Source organism: Crocuta crocuta, unplaced genomic scaffold (genome assembly GCF_008692635.1).
Source record: "Crocuta crocuta isolate KB4526 unplaced genomic scaffold, BGI_CrCroc_1.0 scaffold130, whole genome shotgun sequence".
NCBI classification, from domain to species: Eukaryota; Metazoa; Chordata; class Mammalia; order Carnivora; family Hyaenidae; genus Crocuta; species Crocuta crocuta.
The window spans coordinates 182946-199456 of NW_027527920.1; the positions used below are offsets into that span (position 1 = coordinate 182946).

Here is a 16511-nt window from a genome sequence, read left to right on the forward strand (position 1 = left end):
AAAAAGTGCTATTGGTATTTTTATAGGGATTACGCTGAATCTGTAGATCGCTTTGGGTTGTATGCCATCTTAACTGTATTTGACAAATATCCTTCCAATACCTGAGCATGGGATATCTTCCTATTTGTGTCATCTTCAATTTCTTTTCAGTAATGTTTTACAGTGTTTCACCTCCTTGGCTAAGTTTATTCCCAGGTTTTTAATTCTTTTTGGTGCAACCATGAATTGTTTTCTTAATTTCTCTGTCACTTCATTATTAGTGTATAGAAATGCAACATATGTGTGTATATTAGTTTCACATCCTACAACTTTACTGAACGTATTTATTCGAATAGTTTTTGGATGGAGTCTTTAGGGCTTCCTAAGTAAAGTACCATGTCCCCTGCAGGCAGGTTTGGTGATCTCCTGGGTGACATCCAGCTGGGAAAAGGCCTTGATTCACAAAATTCCAACAGCTCCTGGGCCCACTGGGACATGAGAGAGATTTGGCAGCACAGGGGGATGGTCTTTGAACTCATGACCTGAAAGAAATGGGCACTCAAATGTGGTCCTACTTTAGGCACCCCGACTTACAGAAGAGCCAACAGGCCCCATGAGGTGGCCCAGGAGCCCAGGACCTAAACAAGATGGCAGCCCGCACCACGATGCCAGAAAGGGTCAGCAAGAAGGTCACCACGTAGGGGTTGACTACAGCTGGTGATGTGTTCTTCTGTACTTCATTCATACCCCTCCTGAGGGGCCCCTGCCCCCCAAGGTTCTACCCCAGCCCCTCAAAGACCAGCCTGATATATGTACATACTCTCAGTCAGTCTTCACTCTCCATGTACCCACAACTTCTGACTAAAGGCTGGTGCAGGCCAGGGTGTAAGAGGGGTCCCTGGGAGAGGCTGAGGACATCTAAAACTTCCCCAGTAGGGTTTGTCTTAGGGAGGGAGGATTATGCAGCCGTGTTCTCTTGAGCCACCTCCATCACCACTGGAGTCCTTGTAGGTGACCTGGGGGCAGAGGGGTGGGATGGACAGGGACAGAGCCTGAGGGTGAGCTGAGCCCCTCCCTCTTTGGGCTTTGGTCTCCTGTGCTGTGTCAAGCCTCATGTGAGGCCTTGCATGAAGATATAGTTCAGACACACCCAGGGAACACTGGGTTCTGGGGAGGTGGCACACACCCTCGGTAGCGGCACAAGAGGAGAACCACGTGCCTGGCATGGCCTCTCTGGAGGTGACATGGTAAACCTGCAACGTGTAAGGAGAGAGGGTCCGCGTGGGGAGGTGAGTCAGCCAGATGGCCATCAGGTGGGACGGCCACCACCAGGGGCAGCAGGATGGTGGAGGGGTCTGACCTGGGGCCGGGAATACATGCTCCCCCATACAGACAGGTGAGTCTTTCCCAAGCGGGCCTTTCCTGTGGGCGGGGTGGCGCTGCAGGATCCCCTCCCACAGCCCGCGACCAGCGGCACACAAACCATTCTCGCAGCAACCCCAGTGCCGTGCAACCCCATTCTCCAGATGAGAGATGGATGTGCAACGCGGCCTCAGTCACTACCTGCCACCACCTCTGGAACCCCATTCCTAACGCTACTGTCCCCACATAACAACTGAAGAAAGGAAGGTTTATGAGTTAAGTGACGTGTCCAAGGTCACAGAGGGCTGGGCTCAAGCCCCAGCCATGTGAATGACTCCAGAGCCTGCATTCTTCACCACCACATCCCCAAGGCAGGGGCTTTACTAGGACCCAAACCTGGAAGATAGGAACACTGCTTCTTCCTTCTGCCCACCCAGAGGACAGAGCACGCAGCCCCAGGTACTGGGAGGTGGCAGTGTGGGAAACAAGTGGTTGCCCAGGCCCTGAAGGTCAGGGAGAATGCTGAGGCTCGCCTCTCTCCCACCCCTGACATTCACTGGGAACCTCAAAATGGAACCTGGAGGAGGTCAGGGAGTGGGGAGACAGGCAGGAATGGACACCTCACCTCCAATGAACCTTAAATGGCAGAGGCAGGGACAGAGCTCTTGCCTGACTTTCCTCCCCCTTCTCCTGTCCCTGCAAGGTGCCCCACGCTGGAGAAATGGTAGCTCCCCACCAGGCCAATTGCTCAGATGGAGAAGGGCCTATGGGAGCCACTGCGGCTAGGTCCCAGAAGGAGAGCATGACCTCTGGGTACCTGAAGCCTGGCCCTAGGCCTACCAGTGTGGCCATGTCTCTTGGGAGGGCCTGGTAGACAATAGACACGATGTCTGAGTAACTAAATTTCCTATTGAGGAGAGTCTACAGAATAGGCAAGACTGTTGCATTCAACTGACAGCCTGGCAGGCAATGGAGAGGCCAGAAGCAGACAAATGCCAGGTGGGCCCACACCTGGTCCTGGAGGGACAGCAGGCTGAGGAAAGGGGGGGTGTCACTCACCAGCCACAGTGAGGGAGCTCAGGGCCACACCTGGTTGGTCAGTGCCATCAGCACCTGGGGACCATTCACCAGGCCTGGCTCTGCACTTCTGCCTAGAACCACAGGGCCCTGACACTGGCCTGAGGAAGGGAGGGTGGTAGGGGAGGCTCCTGTGGCCACATGCAGGAGCCCACACACGGCAAGGCGTCGTGCTCAAAAGAGGCCACAGGGGCCAAGAACTTAAGCAGATGTCCACTTAATCTTGTCCACTTAAGTCAAACCCTACCCCCCAGCCTCAGAACACAGCCTGCTTGAGCCTCTACAGATAAATGCCACTGCAGTGGGGAGGGGGCCGAGCCCAGCCTAGCACATCTAGCAAAGCTGTGTCGAATCTGCCAAGATGATTCATACAGGACAGAAGGACCCGCAGGTCTGGTCCAGGGACCAGGAGCTACAGGCTGAGTGTCCCTCCGGGGGATGGAAGGTGGCAGAGCAATGGCCTGAGGCTCCAGGGGGGGAAGCTGCAGTGGCCAAAGCCCATCTTGGTATGGCAGCCAGGGGGATGGCTATGCTCTGGCATCCCCCAGGGCTGGGAGAGGAGAATGCCCAGGGTCTGGGGACCACTCTAGTGGGTGGATCAAGAAGCACAAGAAAGCACTCTGCCTAAGGCCCGGCTGTGAACCTGGGGGATGCCGTGTCTGGCCTAAGCCACTCATGCTGCTGCCCAGATGCCATCTGTGCTCAAATGGAAGAAGCGATGGCAGTGAGGGCAGAGTCCCAGCCCCCTACTTCCTCCCACCCTTTCCAGATGTAAATGAAGGTGAAGTCTTTGCTGGACATGCCCACCCACTGGACACGCTCACCCACATTTTCTGTTGGCTGCAGAGGGAGGGGTGAGAAAGTTGTATCTGAGTAAGGAAAAGCCAGGGTCCCACTCTGCCCCTCTCTGCGGGGTGAACTTAGACAAGTGCTCTTTTTTAGGGGGAGGGAGCGACGTGACTCACAGGGGAAGGGTCAGGTTCAGAGGTCCCACCCGGGAAGTCCAGACGACAGCTCATGGAGATACCCCATCCTCTCTGTCTGTGATCTGCTCCCATCCCCTAAGCCTCTATGAAAGCCACCCTCCTAATGCTAGGGCTGCGGAAGGTGAGGGACCAGCACCTGCTCTCAGGTAGCTTAGCAGGTTGGGCCTTCATCATGGGCAGGGCGTTGATCTCAGGATCACCAAGGTGATGGGCAGCTTCTCAGGAACCAGGTGCTCCAGGCATACCCTATGGGGCACAAAACTAGAAAGGTGTTAGGACCTTGAAGGGCCCCCAGGCCACCTTGTGCCAAGCTCTGCTTGGCGGTGGAGCCCCTGACACCCCCTGCTAGGTCAGTCTTCCCTTCTGTCTCACAGCAATGTCAGTACCACCTTGGAAATCAAATTAAGCAAGGGCACCCACAGCTCCCGGCAGGCCTCAGACCGAAGGAAGCAGGGCATTGAGCTGTCCTAGAAGGTGAGGCCAGGGCAGATGAGAACCTAGCCTTGTGGGAATTATAGCTATCTGGGTCCTACTCTGCACCCTTGTATGCTACCTCCTAACATTCAACCCTCACACACACCCCCACCAAAAGCTCCGAAGTGAGGGGGTGTCGGGGTGGGGATGACCCTTCAGGTAAAAGTTTTCATGTGCAGGGAAAGTTTGAGCTGGGCCTCAGGGCAGTCACAGGGGTAGGTAACCGGTCTGCTAAGGAATCCAGGAGGTACAAAGGTGTGGTGGGCACGTTCTAGAAGACAGAGAGCATCTTCCCACTCACCACTGGGGCTGAGCGAGGCCAGGTCTATGAGCTAGCACATGTTGGCCACCACAGGGCACGGATACGAGCTGGCGGGCAGAAAGTGCCCCTAGACCTCCACCCGGCTCTGTACCAGGACCGACTTCTCATCTTGGGGCGGGTGTGAAGAGGACATGGCTAGTAGGCATCGGTAGCAATGGAGGCCCAGGTCTCTCTCTAGCCTGGAAGAGGCTTGAGAGGCCAACAGGGCAGGGCCCCTAACCCCAGGCTTAGAGCTGAGAGAAGCCTGGCACCCACTAGGTATGACCACCCAGAGAAGGGCTGGGGCCACGGCAGAGCTATCCACCTCTCTGCCTCAGTTGACCCTCTTTGTTGAGGAAAGCAGGGGGAACCATGTCTCAAGTGGATCCCAGGGCAAAACAAAGCTGTCGGTCCTACAGGGAGGTGGATGAGACATTCTAGGGAGGCAAAGACCAGGGGCAGTGTTGTGTGCTTGGGGCGAGGTAGGAGGCGTGGAGAAAATTGTCTTCTTTGAGGGCCAAGGAGAAAGGAAGGTAAGCAGAGAGGAGCTCACAGACATTGTGCCTCAGCCCCTCTTCCACCCACCTCCAAACCAGGCTTCTCCCTTCTTGGTCAACAATTCGGATGGCACTATTCTCCTTACCATCAGTGCAACTTCCCAGCTATGCTGGTGGGCACTGACAGAGCCTGGATTCATCAGGAGTGGTGCACAGATGATGCGCATGGAAGTGGAGAGGAGCATGGGATCCCTGGTGGGCAAGCCTGGGCCTTCAGACATGCCCTGGCCATGGCAGGCTTTACTGGAACCTACCAGATGTGGCCTCCAACCCAAAGGGATCCGGTTTCCAGGCCAGGACTGGAGCCAGACTCCTCTCAGGGGTAAGGGACACAGTGGGATAGGATGTAGGCCACCCAGACATCACTGGGACTTTGGGTCTGCTGGCCAGCTGGAAAAACAAACCTGGAAGGGCTCTGCTTGAAGGCAGGGCTGGGCCTGGGTGACTCCGATCACCTCTGTGACAGGGGCAGTCCCATCCTCTGGATCAGACTTCTGAGCTGGGGTGGAGAAGAGAGGTCCTGTAGTCCCCACCCCCCCAGCCCAAAGCCCCTCCCACCCAAGTAGCCACCATCAAAAGGGGTACAGAAACTTGAGCTCTCCTCCCAGCGGGCTGTGGCTTCCTGAGGCGGTCTCTCCGTGACCCCTGGGTGAAGCAAGGTAGGAGAGCTGACAGGAACATGGCAGTTGTGAGTGCTGGTTGCTCAGGACTGAATCCCCTTTCTGCCCAGGTGGCCTCAGAGACACTCCGGCTATCCAGCTCAGCTCAGAGCCAGGGCCTGGGGTCAAATAGCTTTTCTGCTTGAGAACAATGTGCCGGGATGGGGGTGGGGGGTGGGGGTCATTAAACCTCTGGCCAGAGATTCAAATATCCAGGCTGTGGAAGGACCAACAGTCAGGAAAGGGGACTGTGGGTCTGGGCTGGTCTGAGGCCTTTGTGTGGGTCTCCCAGCAGTCAGGGACCTTGGTGGACACAGAGCCCCTGATGTGTGAGGAGGAAGGAGGCCTGGACTGTGCCAGGTCCCTGGCACCAGACCCCGAAGAGGTCCCTAGGAGGGAGTCCGGCACGTAAGAAAGTGTTGCAGAAGCCTTGGGTACATCCTCCATGTTGGGGAAGCGGGGCCCAGCTAGAGGTTTAGGGCCCACACGGCAGGGGCCCAAGGGTCACAAGGGAAAAGGGCTCCGTGCTGGGGTTACATGGAAAGCAAGTATTGTGTACAGAGCATGGCGTCAGCTGAGCCAAGAGCGGCCTCCCCACCAGCCCCAAGGGACGCTGGGAGCCCAGGCTGCCAGGGGCTGGACACCAGAGGTGCCAATGAGACGAGAAGGGTCTAAGCTAACTCCAGATGGAACACCACTCACAGGTCCAGAAGGCGGCTCCAAGCTGACAACTGGAAAAGTCTGGGCTATCAGCAGTTGGGGTCCTAGGACGCCTCGAGGTGCAAGGCAGTGTTGGGAGAGCACCAGGCAGATCTGGTGAGGACCAGTCCTTTAGTGGCTGGAGGCCCTTGGTGATGGCAGGGTGGTAGGTTGGTAGTGGACAGGACTGGGGACACCTAGTGTGTCCTCAGGGCCAGCAGGTGGCAAGTGGGGGGTTGGGGGGACTGTGAAGGCTGAAGAGGGCGGCCCTGACTCTCACATCAGGAACAGAAAGGCAGGCAGGGCCCAAGTCTGTCGGGAGACCCAAGCCTCACTAAGGGGCTTTCCTCAGGCCCTCTTGCCCACTCAAGGCAGAGGGGAGCCAGCCAGGCCTAAGGACCCTTCAGGAGGAAGGGCAGGGGCTGGCAGAAGCCCCTCGCTTCTGTGCTGAGGGGCCCCAAGCCGAAGCTCCAGCTCTTCTGATGCTTGGGTCTGGGAGGTTTATAGGGTCTGAGAAGCCACCGCCAAGCTTGGAGTCCCAGGCTCCACACTAGAGGCAGGAGCGGGGCCTGCTCTGGCCCTGTCCCCCCAATCCGAGAAGAGGTCTGTAGAGGATTTGACCTGGTGGCTATGAAGAAAGAAGCAAGGGACTCCCTGCTGGGAGGGGCCTCTCAAGGTTCTTCCAAGGGGGGTCTGCACCCCCTTCCCAGGAGCCCAGGCTCTCACTGCCTTAAGACACGGAGGCCTGGGGAGTTGAGTCCCTCCGGGACAGAGGCAGGGGGCTGGCGCTGGGAGTGTTAAATGGGATAGATGGCTCTGCACATGTAGAAGCCTCCGAGGGGCAGCAGCTAGAACACCCAGGGTCAGGGTCCCCACGGAGGCAACAATGTCCCTCCCTCCCAGCCTCGGTCCAGGGGCTTCTGTCCAGGGGGTCTGCAGGACCTCCCCCTGCCTTGGGGCCTGGAAGAGCTGCAGTAGGCTGGGCTGCGGGCTCAAAGAACTCCCCAGGAAAGAGGTCTGGAGTGCACAGCCCATGGGCTGGAGACACTACTCTAGGAGGAGGACCGTGGGGTCAAAATAGGCACATTCAGATAGGTGGGTAGGGCCTTGCTTCATCTCCCTTATGGGGGTTTAGGGAGACCGAGCCCATTCACCCCTTTAGTGAGAAGAAGGCTGAGCAGGAAGCACCTAATTACCAAGGGGGTTCTTCATAATCCCCTCGTCAGGCATAGCTCCGTGCTCTTCCTTCCAAAACACCAGCTCCAAGACAAAGCTGCCCCGTCACTTACCTTGCAGGCTTAACTCCTGATGGCATGGCTAGTGGGTTGGGCTCCTCGGCCTTTTGTACTGGGTCAGCGCCCCAAGTGGGGCAGCCAGGAGGCAGAGCCTCCCTCAAGCCGGAGGCTCACCTGAGCACCATCATCCTTTTATTAACTGGCCAGAGACACATCCAGTGTCTCTTGCCTAGTAAGGCCACCTGAGTCAGAGAGAAGCCTAGCCCAACAGGCCTGGGCTCAGCCACTGGGGTGAAGCAGAGCCAGGGCGGGGTACTGTAGCCGGGCTCAGGGAAAGATTCACAAACACTAGGACTAACACAGGCAGGTCTGACCAGTCTCCGGTCTAGATGGAGGGAACACCACCGCAAACAGGATGCAGGACGAGCCCAGCAGGGGCAGCATCTCTGGAGGGCGTGTCGAGTCTCCCCCCACCATCTCATGTGCAAAGGATGAAGTCACCAGCATGCAAATAGGGGGACAGCACTATTCTTTGTATGCCTTGCTGGGCATGTCCTTGGTGCTGGGAGAGGGGGATGTGCCGGGTGGGTGGTGGCCAGCATTTCTCACAGGGCAACATGCTATAGACCAGCAAGCAACCACCAGGACCCACAAGGGTCTCAGGAGGGAGGGGCTTTCCCCGAGCAGGGAAGTGGCTGCCCGGTGGCTGTGACAAGGACTCACATGGCCAGAGCCAGCATGGAGATGCCAGAGAGCCTTGGTGCCTTCTGGGCTGGGAACAGGGAGAACTGCTAAGGATTAGGCCCCTGGTGATGGTCCATTAAACCTGTGGATGGCCCCCCTCCCCCGCCCCGCCAAACACACAGCCAGGCCCCAGGTCCAAAAACAACCCAAATGCTTTTAATGTTTAATGGCCTGCCTCCAGGGCCCACAGCCTTATTACAAACCTTAGCCAGGCCAAGGGCCCAGCCTGCCAGCCTCTGGCTCAGTGTAGCGCTCTGCAAGGAGGTAACTCATAGCAGGCATGACTGATGGGACTCCCACTTGGGGAGCGCCAGGGTCCCCAGTCCATATTTTCAGAGACCTCCCAGGGCTGACCTGTCATTCAGCCTATCTCTTCTAGTCCCTGAGTCCCTGCAGCTGTGTGACTTCTAGCAAAAACACATCTTTCTTGGGGAAATGCACCAGGTGGAGAAGGCAGCTCAGGGAAGTCACTGGTTATCAATCAGGACGGGCCTGGGGCCTCCCAGAGATGGAGCCACAGGCCCAGACAAGGATGCCAGCCCCAGGCTGTGTCTCTGCACCCCTTATAGTGAAGGAGGGAAGAGGCAGGCCCCCCCAGGGAGCTCCAGGCTGGGGGTCAGGGCCCAACACCAGGCCAGGGGGTATAGCCCCAGGCTTTCCTGGGGGAGGACTCTAGAAAGAAGTCATACACACTGTACACTGCACCACTCTAAAATAGCCAAGTCCTATGACACACACAGACTTTCTAGAAGAATGTTCTGCTTGCCTTAGCCTCGTATTCCAGGCCCTGGCTGGGATTAGGGCCCCTGTCCCGGGGAGGGAGCAGAGAGCAAACCTTAATGGGTGTGTGTCAGGTTATTACCCCCACAACAACCCTGTGAGGTAGGCTGCGTTGTCCTATCTTACAAATGGAGAGCTGGGGGCTCAAGGGGGAGGGGGGGAGGGGAGTGACTTGCCTGGTTACACAGCAAGGAACACAGGAGCCAGGATTCAAGCCCAAGTCTGTTGAGCTCCAAAGCCCACACATTTTCTCTAAGGAAGAAACAGGGAAGTAGTTCTTTCTAATGAAGGCCCTCGAGTTAAAAGCGGGGTTGGGGTGAGGGGGTAGGGTAGAAGCTCCAGCCCCGTGGAGAGTGGGGGTGGGGGCAGCAAGAGCTGGAGAAGCTCCAAGGGTGTGTCCACTCCTTGCCCTGGGCCGCCGGCCTACAAGATAAGGGTACAGAGTGGCCCCCACACAGCAGCTGTCCAAATAGCAACCAGTGCTACAGGTGTTGGCTCTGGCTACCCAACACCTGTGGGTGGGGCACAGGCCGATCCGGCCCTGAGGCCTTGTGGCCCCAAGTGGGCAGTGCGAGGCCATTGAGCCAGGCAGTTTCCAGCAGGCTGCGGAAGCGAGCCCTTAGTGTGGGGCCAGGTGGGCTGGCGCTGGTGGCGGGGGCAGGTGAGGCACCGCGGGACCCTTCCCCATCATTTGCCTCTGTTTTCTCCGGGCCAGGGGTTGGTGGCTTCCTCCCCAGCTTCCTGGCCTTGGGGGCGGGTGACTTCCAGGCCAGGGCGAGGCTCTCTGGCTCATCTCTGGCCATGGTGGGTTCTGAGGAGGGCACAGATCCAGCTTCAGTGTCCAGGTCACCTGGAAAATGAACACACAGTCAGGCTGCAGACCCCAACACTCTTAGGTCCCACCTCCTGGCCTCCAAAGCCATCTAGACCAGTGATTCTGCTCGGGCCTCAGCAGCGTCACAGAAACCGTGACCATTCCCCACACGTGCTGGAGGCCAGACCATCAAACCAAAGGGTGTGCTTCTCCCCAGGTGACACCAGAGCTCTATCTGATGAGGGTACTGCTCAAGAGAAGTGTCTGGTGCAAGAACAAAAGGAAAGGGGCCAAAAGGTAAGGAACCACTGGCCTGCACAGGCAGGGAAACGGAGGCATGAGAGAGGCCCCGCTATACATCAGCACCATCATCTTTCCGTCACGCCACTCCAGGACCCAGGGGTGGAGGAGGCAGCAGAAGGGACAGGAGGGAAGCTTCTGACCAAGAACACACCTACTGGCAAGAGAGGCTGTCAGGGCAACACCAAGGACACCCAAAGAAGGATCAGGGGAGGACCCACAGCCCAGGGAGGGAGTGGGGACCGGGATGCCAAATCCGGCCAGTGGCAGGAAGCTGGGTCCCAGTCAACTCTGCACTAGGTCCCAGACTCCTGCAGGCTCCATCAGAGCAGGAGGGGACCGTGATGTGCCTGCGCTGCAACTTCCTAAGTGCTCAGGGGACAGCAATGCTTGTCACCCAGACCCCCACGTTGGGGTCTGGGTGCCCATTGTGCCCCACTGCCTCAGGGTCTTCTCCACCCTGACCTGAAGCCTGGACAAGGTAAGAGCCCAAGCCAACAGTTCAAGCCCAGACACAGGCTGGTGGCAGGGATGGCAAAGCAGAGGGAAAGAAAGACTACAGAGAGGGTCACAGGCCTCAGGCCGTAATATGGCAGATGTCGTGATGCAAGAGAGGCCACGACGGACACCGCCTGGCACCGTCACCGAAGTCCTGGCAGACGTGAGCACACACATGTTGAGGTGCCTCTGCAGCTCCCGAGAGCGGAGCCAAGCTACCCAGACCAATGCATGTGATGCTCTGGGACACAAAAATAGAGCTGAAGGGCAATATGCAAGAGGCATCATTTAGTGGGGGAAAAGCAAACCACAAAACACTGTTCTGACTTATGGGCGCACTACCCATCAACACCCGGGAGGACTGAAACACTGCACATTCAAGGGCAACAGAGCTTGGGGGTGGGAGGCGGGAGGGGGATTCCTGCCCGCTTTCGGGTTTGAGGTGCCATTTACTGAGATGGAGAAGGCGGGGCTGGGGGGAGGCGGGCAGAAGGCTTAGGGGGAAGCTCAGGAGTGTGGGTCTGGGAGGAGTTAAGGGTCAGACAGACACCAGGTGCAACAAGCCAGCACGCATTCCATTCTTTGCGGCCCAAGCCCAGAGGAAGGGAAGCTGGGCAGAACACAGACACGGTGGGGAAAGACCTCACTCAGATAGAGAACACAGCCTAGTTAGAGCCCCAGAACCCAAAGGAGAAGCCTGTACCAAAGCCGGAGAAGGCACAGCGGAGGAGGAGGAGGGAATCTGGGAAGGAAGGTGCTGCACTGGGGAAGGCCGAGGTTTCCACAGGGACAGAGTGGCTGACACGCTCAGAGGCTTACAGAGGAGGCTGCGAAGGCTCTCGGTGCTGGTGCCGTGGTGAGGAGTGAATGGGGGAGGGAGGTTGGTCCACAGAGAGCCTACCCTGGCTGGTCTTTGGCCAGCCCCCTCCCCAGCATGAGTTCCGGGCCTCTCTGCCCTTTCCAAGGCCCAGGCATCCCTCAGCCCCTGGCTTTGACCGCTCACACAGCCCACACACCTGTCACTCGCTCACACAGCTCCGGTGGCTACTGGGGCTGCCCCATGCTCACCCAGCTGGCGGCGCACACAGTCGCGCCACTGCAGGCCCAGCAGGTCGGGGTAGATGTCGGGCAGCTGGCGCAGCGCCAGCAGCTTGAGCATGCGCGAGGTACAGCCGTGCAGGGCCCGCTCACGCAGCGCCCGCTCCTCAGACAGCGTGGTGGGCCGCAGCTCCACGCGGTGCTCCTGCAGCACGTGGTCCACAGAGGCGGGGGGCAGCCGGGGGAAGAGCCGCTCCTTCACCAGGTGGATGGGCACGAAGATGGCACCGGCCCGCACCACATGAGGGAAGGGGCACTGCTGGGTGCACACGAAGCTCTGCAGCTGCGACAGCAGCTTGCCCAGCAGCCCCTGCACGCCCTGGCAGTCCTGCCACGCCGCCCGGCCCCACGGCCCGGCTGTCTCGAGCCACTCACGCAGCTTCTCAGGTGGCGAGTGGGCCACTGAGCCCGAGATGGCATCGCACAGGGACGCATGCAGTCCTGTAAAGTGTTGCTCTGGGGAGTCCGCTGTGGCGGCGGGGGTAGAAGCTGGAGTCGGGGCCTGGGCCTGGGCCGGCGATGGAGCAGGAGCAGGGGCTGGGGTTGGGGAGGTCATGGCTACGGCTGGAGGACTGGGCAGCGCCAGGTTGAAGCAGGCCACAGGCAAGGGCTGGCTGAGGATCTGTAGACCAAGGGGCACTGATGTGGGCGTGGGGACAGGCTGGGCAGACGCGGGGGCCGGGGTGGGTGCAGACGGGACCACGGCTGCAGGCAAGGGTGCTGGCCGGAGGATCTTGAATTTTCGGAACATGAAGGCCACGGAGCTGTGGAAGTTGGTCCTCGGGGTGGCCTCCGTAGTCGCTGGCGCGCCGGGTGCCTCCGTGACTACCTTTTCCAGGTCAGGCAGATCCGAGACCGTGTTCCCCACACGGGGCGGGTCCAGGGCTGCAGCGGGCTTGGCATGCACTGCAGGACTAGGAACCCTGACGGGAGCCTCTGCCACGGGCTTCTTCACACTTAAATCCAGTGCCACCTCCTCTCTAAGCGAGCACCGCGCCTTCGGAGGGGCCTCTCGGGCAGGCAGGGGCTCCCCACGGTCTTTGGCAGGGCTGCCCCTGGGGGCGGGGGCAGAGTCAGGCTTGGCCGTGTCCTCCGGTGCCTGCACATCCAGATAGTCCCGGTAGGGGGCCAGGCTGAAGACATTGTCAATTACAGGCATGGGTGGAGAGCTGGGTGGCAGAGTACTCTCGTTGCGTGGGAGAGACTGGCGCTCCCGGGCACAGGCTGGGAGTGCCGGTGGGGTGCGGGGGCCCGGACTGTCTCCGATAACAATGGGCGCTCCAGGGTGCTCATTGAGCTGGGGCTGGAGCTGCTCTTTCCTGCAGCTGGGGAGCCACATCTTCTCTGCGTCCTGTACTGGCTTCTCTGCAGGCCTTACAGGCTCTGGGCAGGGCTGGCTGGCAGGGAGAGGCTGGCATCCTCGCTGGAAGGCACTGGGCTGTGGCACAGCCTGCACACTGTTTTGGGAAGGTGGCGTCCCTCCGAGCCCTGGGGATGCCCCATAGAGAGAGAGGTCATCCCGGGCATAAGGAAAGCCCAGTGTCTGGGGGGTGAAGTCCAGTGGGCACCGGGGAGCAAGAGGTGGCTCCAGCTTGAGGCCTGGGGAGGGTGCTGGGAGCGGGGCCGAGGGGTAGGAAAAAGTGTCCAGGCCCACTGGGGGCATATAGGGTGTCTGGGCTGCCTGCTGCCTCAGGTAGGGGCTGCTCAGCCCCCCGGCTGGGTACCCAGTCCCCTTGTGGGCTCCCAGAGGCTGCAGTGGGAGCACTGAGCTGTAGCTGCCCTGCTTGTCCGGGTGGCGACAGGCTGGCGGGCAGGGCAGGGCCTGCGGAGGGTGAGGGAGTGGGTAGTGGGTGGGCACCGTATCCTGGCAGGCTGGCCCCAGAGGCTGGGCCAGCTGGGTCCAAGGACTTGGGGGTCCCTCAGGCAATGCCTGCTTGGGGTCCCCAGAGTAAGGACCCGCATACTTGGAGGCCAGGATGCCTGTGTTGTGGATGGTCCGATACTTGTCTAGGAATGTCTGACACGGGGAGAAGCCTACAGAGTTTTTGCCAGATCCCCCAGTTGGCACCCCACGCAAGAAGGTGCCATCCAGAGACTGGCTCTTGCCAGGAGTTGGGGTTAGTGAACAAGGTGGGTCGGCCGAGGGTACCAGGGGCCCAGTCACCATTGTCCAATCAACATCCAGGGGCCTCTTCACCGCCCCTTCACCCAGGCAAGTCGAGAGCCCGTAACACAGAGGGCTGCGGTAGACAGGTTTGGGGGCCGCCAACGGTGGGCCCGGGTAGGAATGAGACTGGGGACTGAAAGGTAGGAGCTCAACGGGGCCGGAGTCCTGCACCTTCTCAGAGCTTTCTGCTGGTGGGCGGTAGAGCAGGCAGCTGGTCAACAGGTTGTCTGTCCGAAGAGGGGGTCCTGCCATGCTGGCAGGGTACAAGGGTGGGTACGGGGTCCAGGAGGCCAACCTCTCTGGCCCTGCCTTGGGGGCACCGCCCATAGGGCAGGAGAAGTAGGCACCCTTGTAGCTGCAGGGGTCCTGGTTACCAGCAGAGGGGGGCAGGCTGTGCCCCGGGCCAGAGTCTGCCTCTAGGCGGGGGAGCTTGCCATACACCACAGGCCCCAGGGTCCCCAGTGGCCGCTTCTCCGCCATTACTGTGAAGGCTTCAAGCCCTCAGGGGCCCCAGCTACTCAACTGCTGACCTGGGAGGGAGAGAGACAGACAGACAAAGGAAAGGGCTGTCAGAACAGACTCGAGGCAAGCAATGGAGGGCTGCTGCTCTTGCTGGCCCATCGCCACACCTAAGAACTCGGCACTTAGTAGATGCTCGATCTAGACTATGAATGAATGAACGCCCGAGTCATACAACACAGAGATTTCCAACATATACTCCCCACCCCCATCCCAGGAGCTCCTTCTGTTCAGCTTCTCTCCACATGACTCCCAAGACCCCTTTCTTGGAGTTTCACACTTGCAGGGCACAGCCTGAGGATCAGCTCGCTCGCTACCCCCGTTCCCCATATACGGAGGAGGAGGCCCCTACATCCCAATGTCACTGATAAAGGAGATGGGACAAGAGGCAGGCTTCCCACCTCCCACTATAGCTCTCACCGCAGATGCCATAGGGATCTCAAGGTGCCCACTGCGGCCAAGACGTCGAATTGGACACTGTGAATTCAGATTTCCTGAGACCCTCTAGCTTTCACTATCGGACCTGCCAGACTTATCAAAAACGTCAGAGCTAAGCCTGGAACCCAGGTCCCTCAGGCCAGAGCAACACAGCCACCAGGCTTGGTTCCACAGGGTAGGGCTATTCCCCCAGGAGAGGCAGTGGGGGGAGCACAGCTTCGTACAGGCCCTGCCCCCAGCAGGAGAGCCAAGGCTGTCCAGTAGATGGTGCTGTGACACCAGCAGGAAGGTCCCCAAAGTGCCCAGAAGGACAGCCTGGTGTGCATCCCAACCCCTAAGCTGCAGTTGGGTATTCCAAGGCACATGAGGGCAGCACAGCACTGGGGACAAGCAGCAAGGGCAGCAGGAGGGTGTGACTGTCCAGGGAAGGAGTCCCCGGGTGCCACCGAGTGCTAGCTGGCAACTACCCCCACTGTACTGAAAGACTGAATGCCAGGACAAGACGAAAGCCCCGAAGCAAGGCGGAGCAAGGACTGGGACCCAGGCCCAGGAGCTCAAGCATCAAGGCAGCAGGTACCCAATGACCCGTGAGGGTTCATCTGAGGCCAGTCTTCTAAGGCCCTGCCTCTACCTCTCCTGGTACCCTGTGCTGCAAAACGCTTAGGTGGCTTAGAAAGGATGAATCAGCTCACTCTTGTTATGATTAGGCCATGGTTCAGGTGCCACAGGTTTCTGTCTCTAACAAGCTAAGCCAGCCCTCTCTCCCAGCCCTCCCCTCCCTTCTGGCTAGTGGCCAGTGAGAGCCACAGGCCCAGACCAGCACACTCTGGGGGCAAGAAGAGCCAACGGTAGCATGAGGGCCAACGCTCACTCCCATCCCAGCCTAACCGTACCGAGGAAACCAGGCAGGGCTCTCACAAAGTTGGCTCATCTCCTGGCCAGAATCTCGACACCTCAGGCCAGCCTAGAAGGCGGGAAGGGGAGTGAGGGCAATGGCAGCGACAGCAGTGCCCTATGACAGTGGTCTGCATCCCAGAGGGAAAACTCCTTGTTGTACCGTTTGGGGGGTGTTAAGGCTCCCTTCCCGGCCCAAGGAGAGCTCTGGGTTAATTAAGTGCTGCTCTGGTCTCACCACCCCCACAGGCCCCTTGGGGCCTGCTCCACACCCACCCCAACCTCAGGAGTCCTTCTCTCTTGGGCTCTGCCCGTTCCATGCCCTTTGCCCTGGAGATTTCCTGAGACAGCCTCCCCTCCACCCTGGGACTCAGCCAATAGAGACGAAACCACCCGGGACCCTCAAGAGTCTTTGTGGGGAGGGATGCAGGCTCTGGGGAGTCAGTGGAGGACTGTGGAGGGTGGCCTGCCCTCCTGCCAGTAGAAGCAGCCCAGGGCACACTCCCTTGAGGGAAGCCCCTCCCCAGTCATGACAGTAGTCAAAATGTAGGTGCTTCCTTCCCTGACACACACACATATACTGAGGCAGCAAGCAAATGCTTGGAGAAGAGCAGGACCACAAGAAGCAGGGTCACATCATCCTTTGGGCCACCAAGCTGTTTGCGGACTGAGGTTAGAGTTGGGCTGGGAGGACCAACCTCGGCCAGGGCCTAGGGCGGGATCCAGGGAAAGACTCCCCACCCCCACCCCCACGCCATCCTAGCATCGGGGGAAGCAAACAGAATCTGGGGCCCAATTCCCTCTTCCATCTCCTAGCTGCTCTCTGGAAGGCCCAGGGACGGTGGGAAAGACCAGGAATAAGAGAGCGATCCTGCCTGGCTCTGGCCAGCGTCTGGCTTCCCCTAGAGGGCTGAATCAGGCCCCTCCGGG

At 59.2% G+C, this 16511-nt stretch overlaps 1 protein-coding gene across 5 annotated transcripts; it reads right to left on the reverse strand.

Moving 5' to 3' along the window:
• Positions 1 to 309: 309 nt before the first annotated feature.
• Positions 310 to 15614, reverse strand: CUNH15orf39 (chromosome unknown C15orf39 homolog). 5 transcript variants are annotated; one of them, XR_013330599.1, is made up of 7 exons: positions 15581 to 15612; positions 11534 to 14260; positions 9549 to 9703; positions 9030 to 9105; positions 5141 to 5235; positions 3541 to 3650; positions 310 to 521 (listed from the first exon to the last, which is right to left on the reverse strand). XR_013330599.1 is itself a non-coding variant. In XM_077745462.1 (4 exons), the coding sequence occupies exons 2-4, from the start codon at positions 14208 to 14210 to the stop codon at positions 9064 to 9066; spliced, it is 2874 nt and encodes a 957-aa protein (XP_077601588.1). In that variant the 5' UTR covers positions 14211 to 14260; positions 15581 to 15612; the 3' UTR covers positions 8208 to 9063. The 5 variants fall into 5 exon arrangements, 3 of the variants coding, with proteins under 3 accessions (XP_077601588.1, XP_077601583.1, XP_077601591.1); XR_013330596.1 differs by having other exon boundaries at positions 3541 to 3665; XM_077745462.1 differs by lacking the exons at positions 310 to 521; positions 3541 to 3650; positions 5141 to 5235 and having other exon boundaries at positions 8208 to 9105.
• Between the last annotated feature and the right edge of the window lie 897 nt (positions 15615 to 16511).

What these genes read in the sequence shown, in the direction of transcription:
- CUNH15orf39 (XM_077745457.1), bottom strand. Translation starts at nt 14,210, where the DNA reads ATGGCGGAGAAGCGGCCACTGGGGACCCTGGGGCCTGTGGTGTATGGC. An exon ending in CTGTGTGCGCCGCCAGCTGG is followed by an intron (nt 9,704 to 11,533) that starts GTGAGCATGGGG and finishes TTCATTTTCCAG; the next exon opens with GTGACCTGGACACTGAAGCT.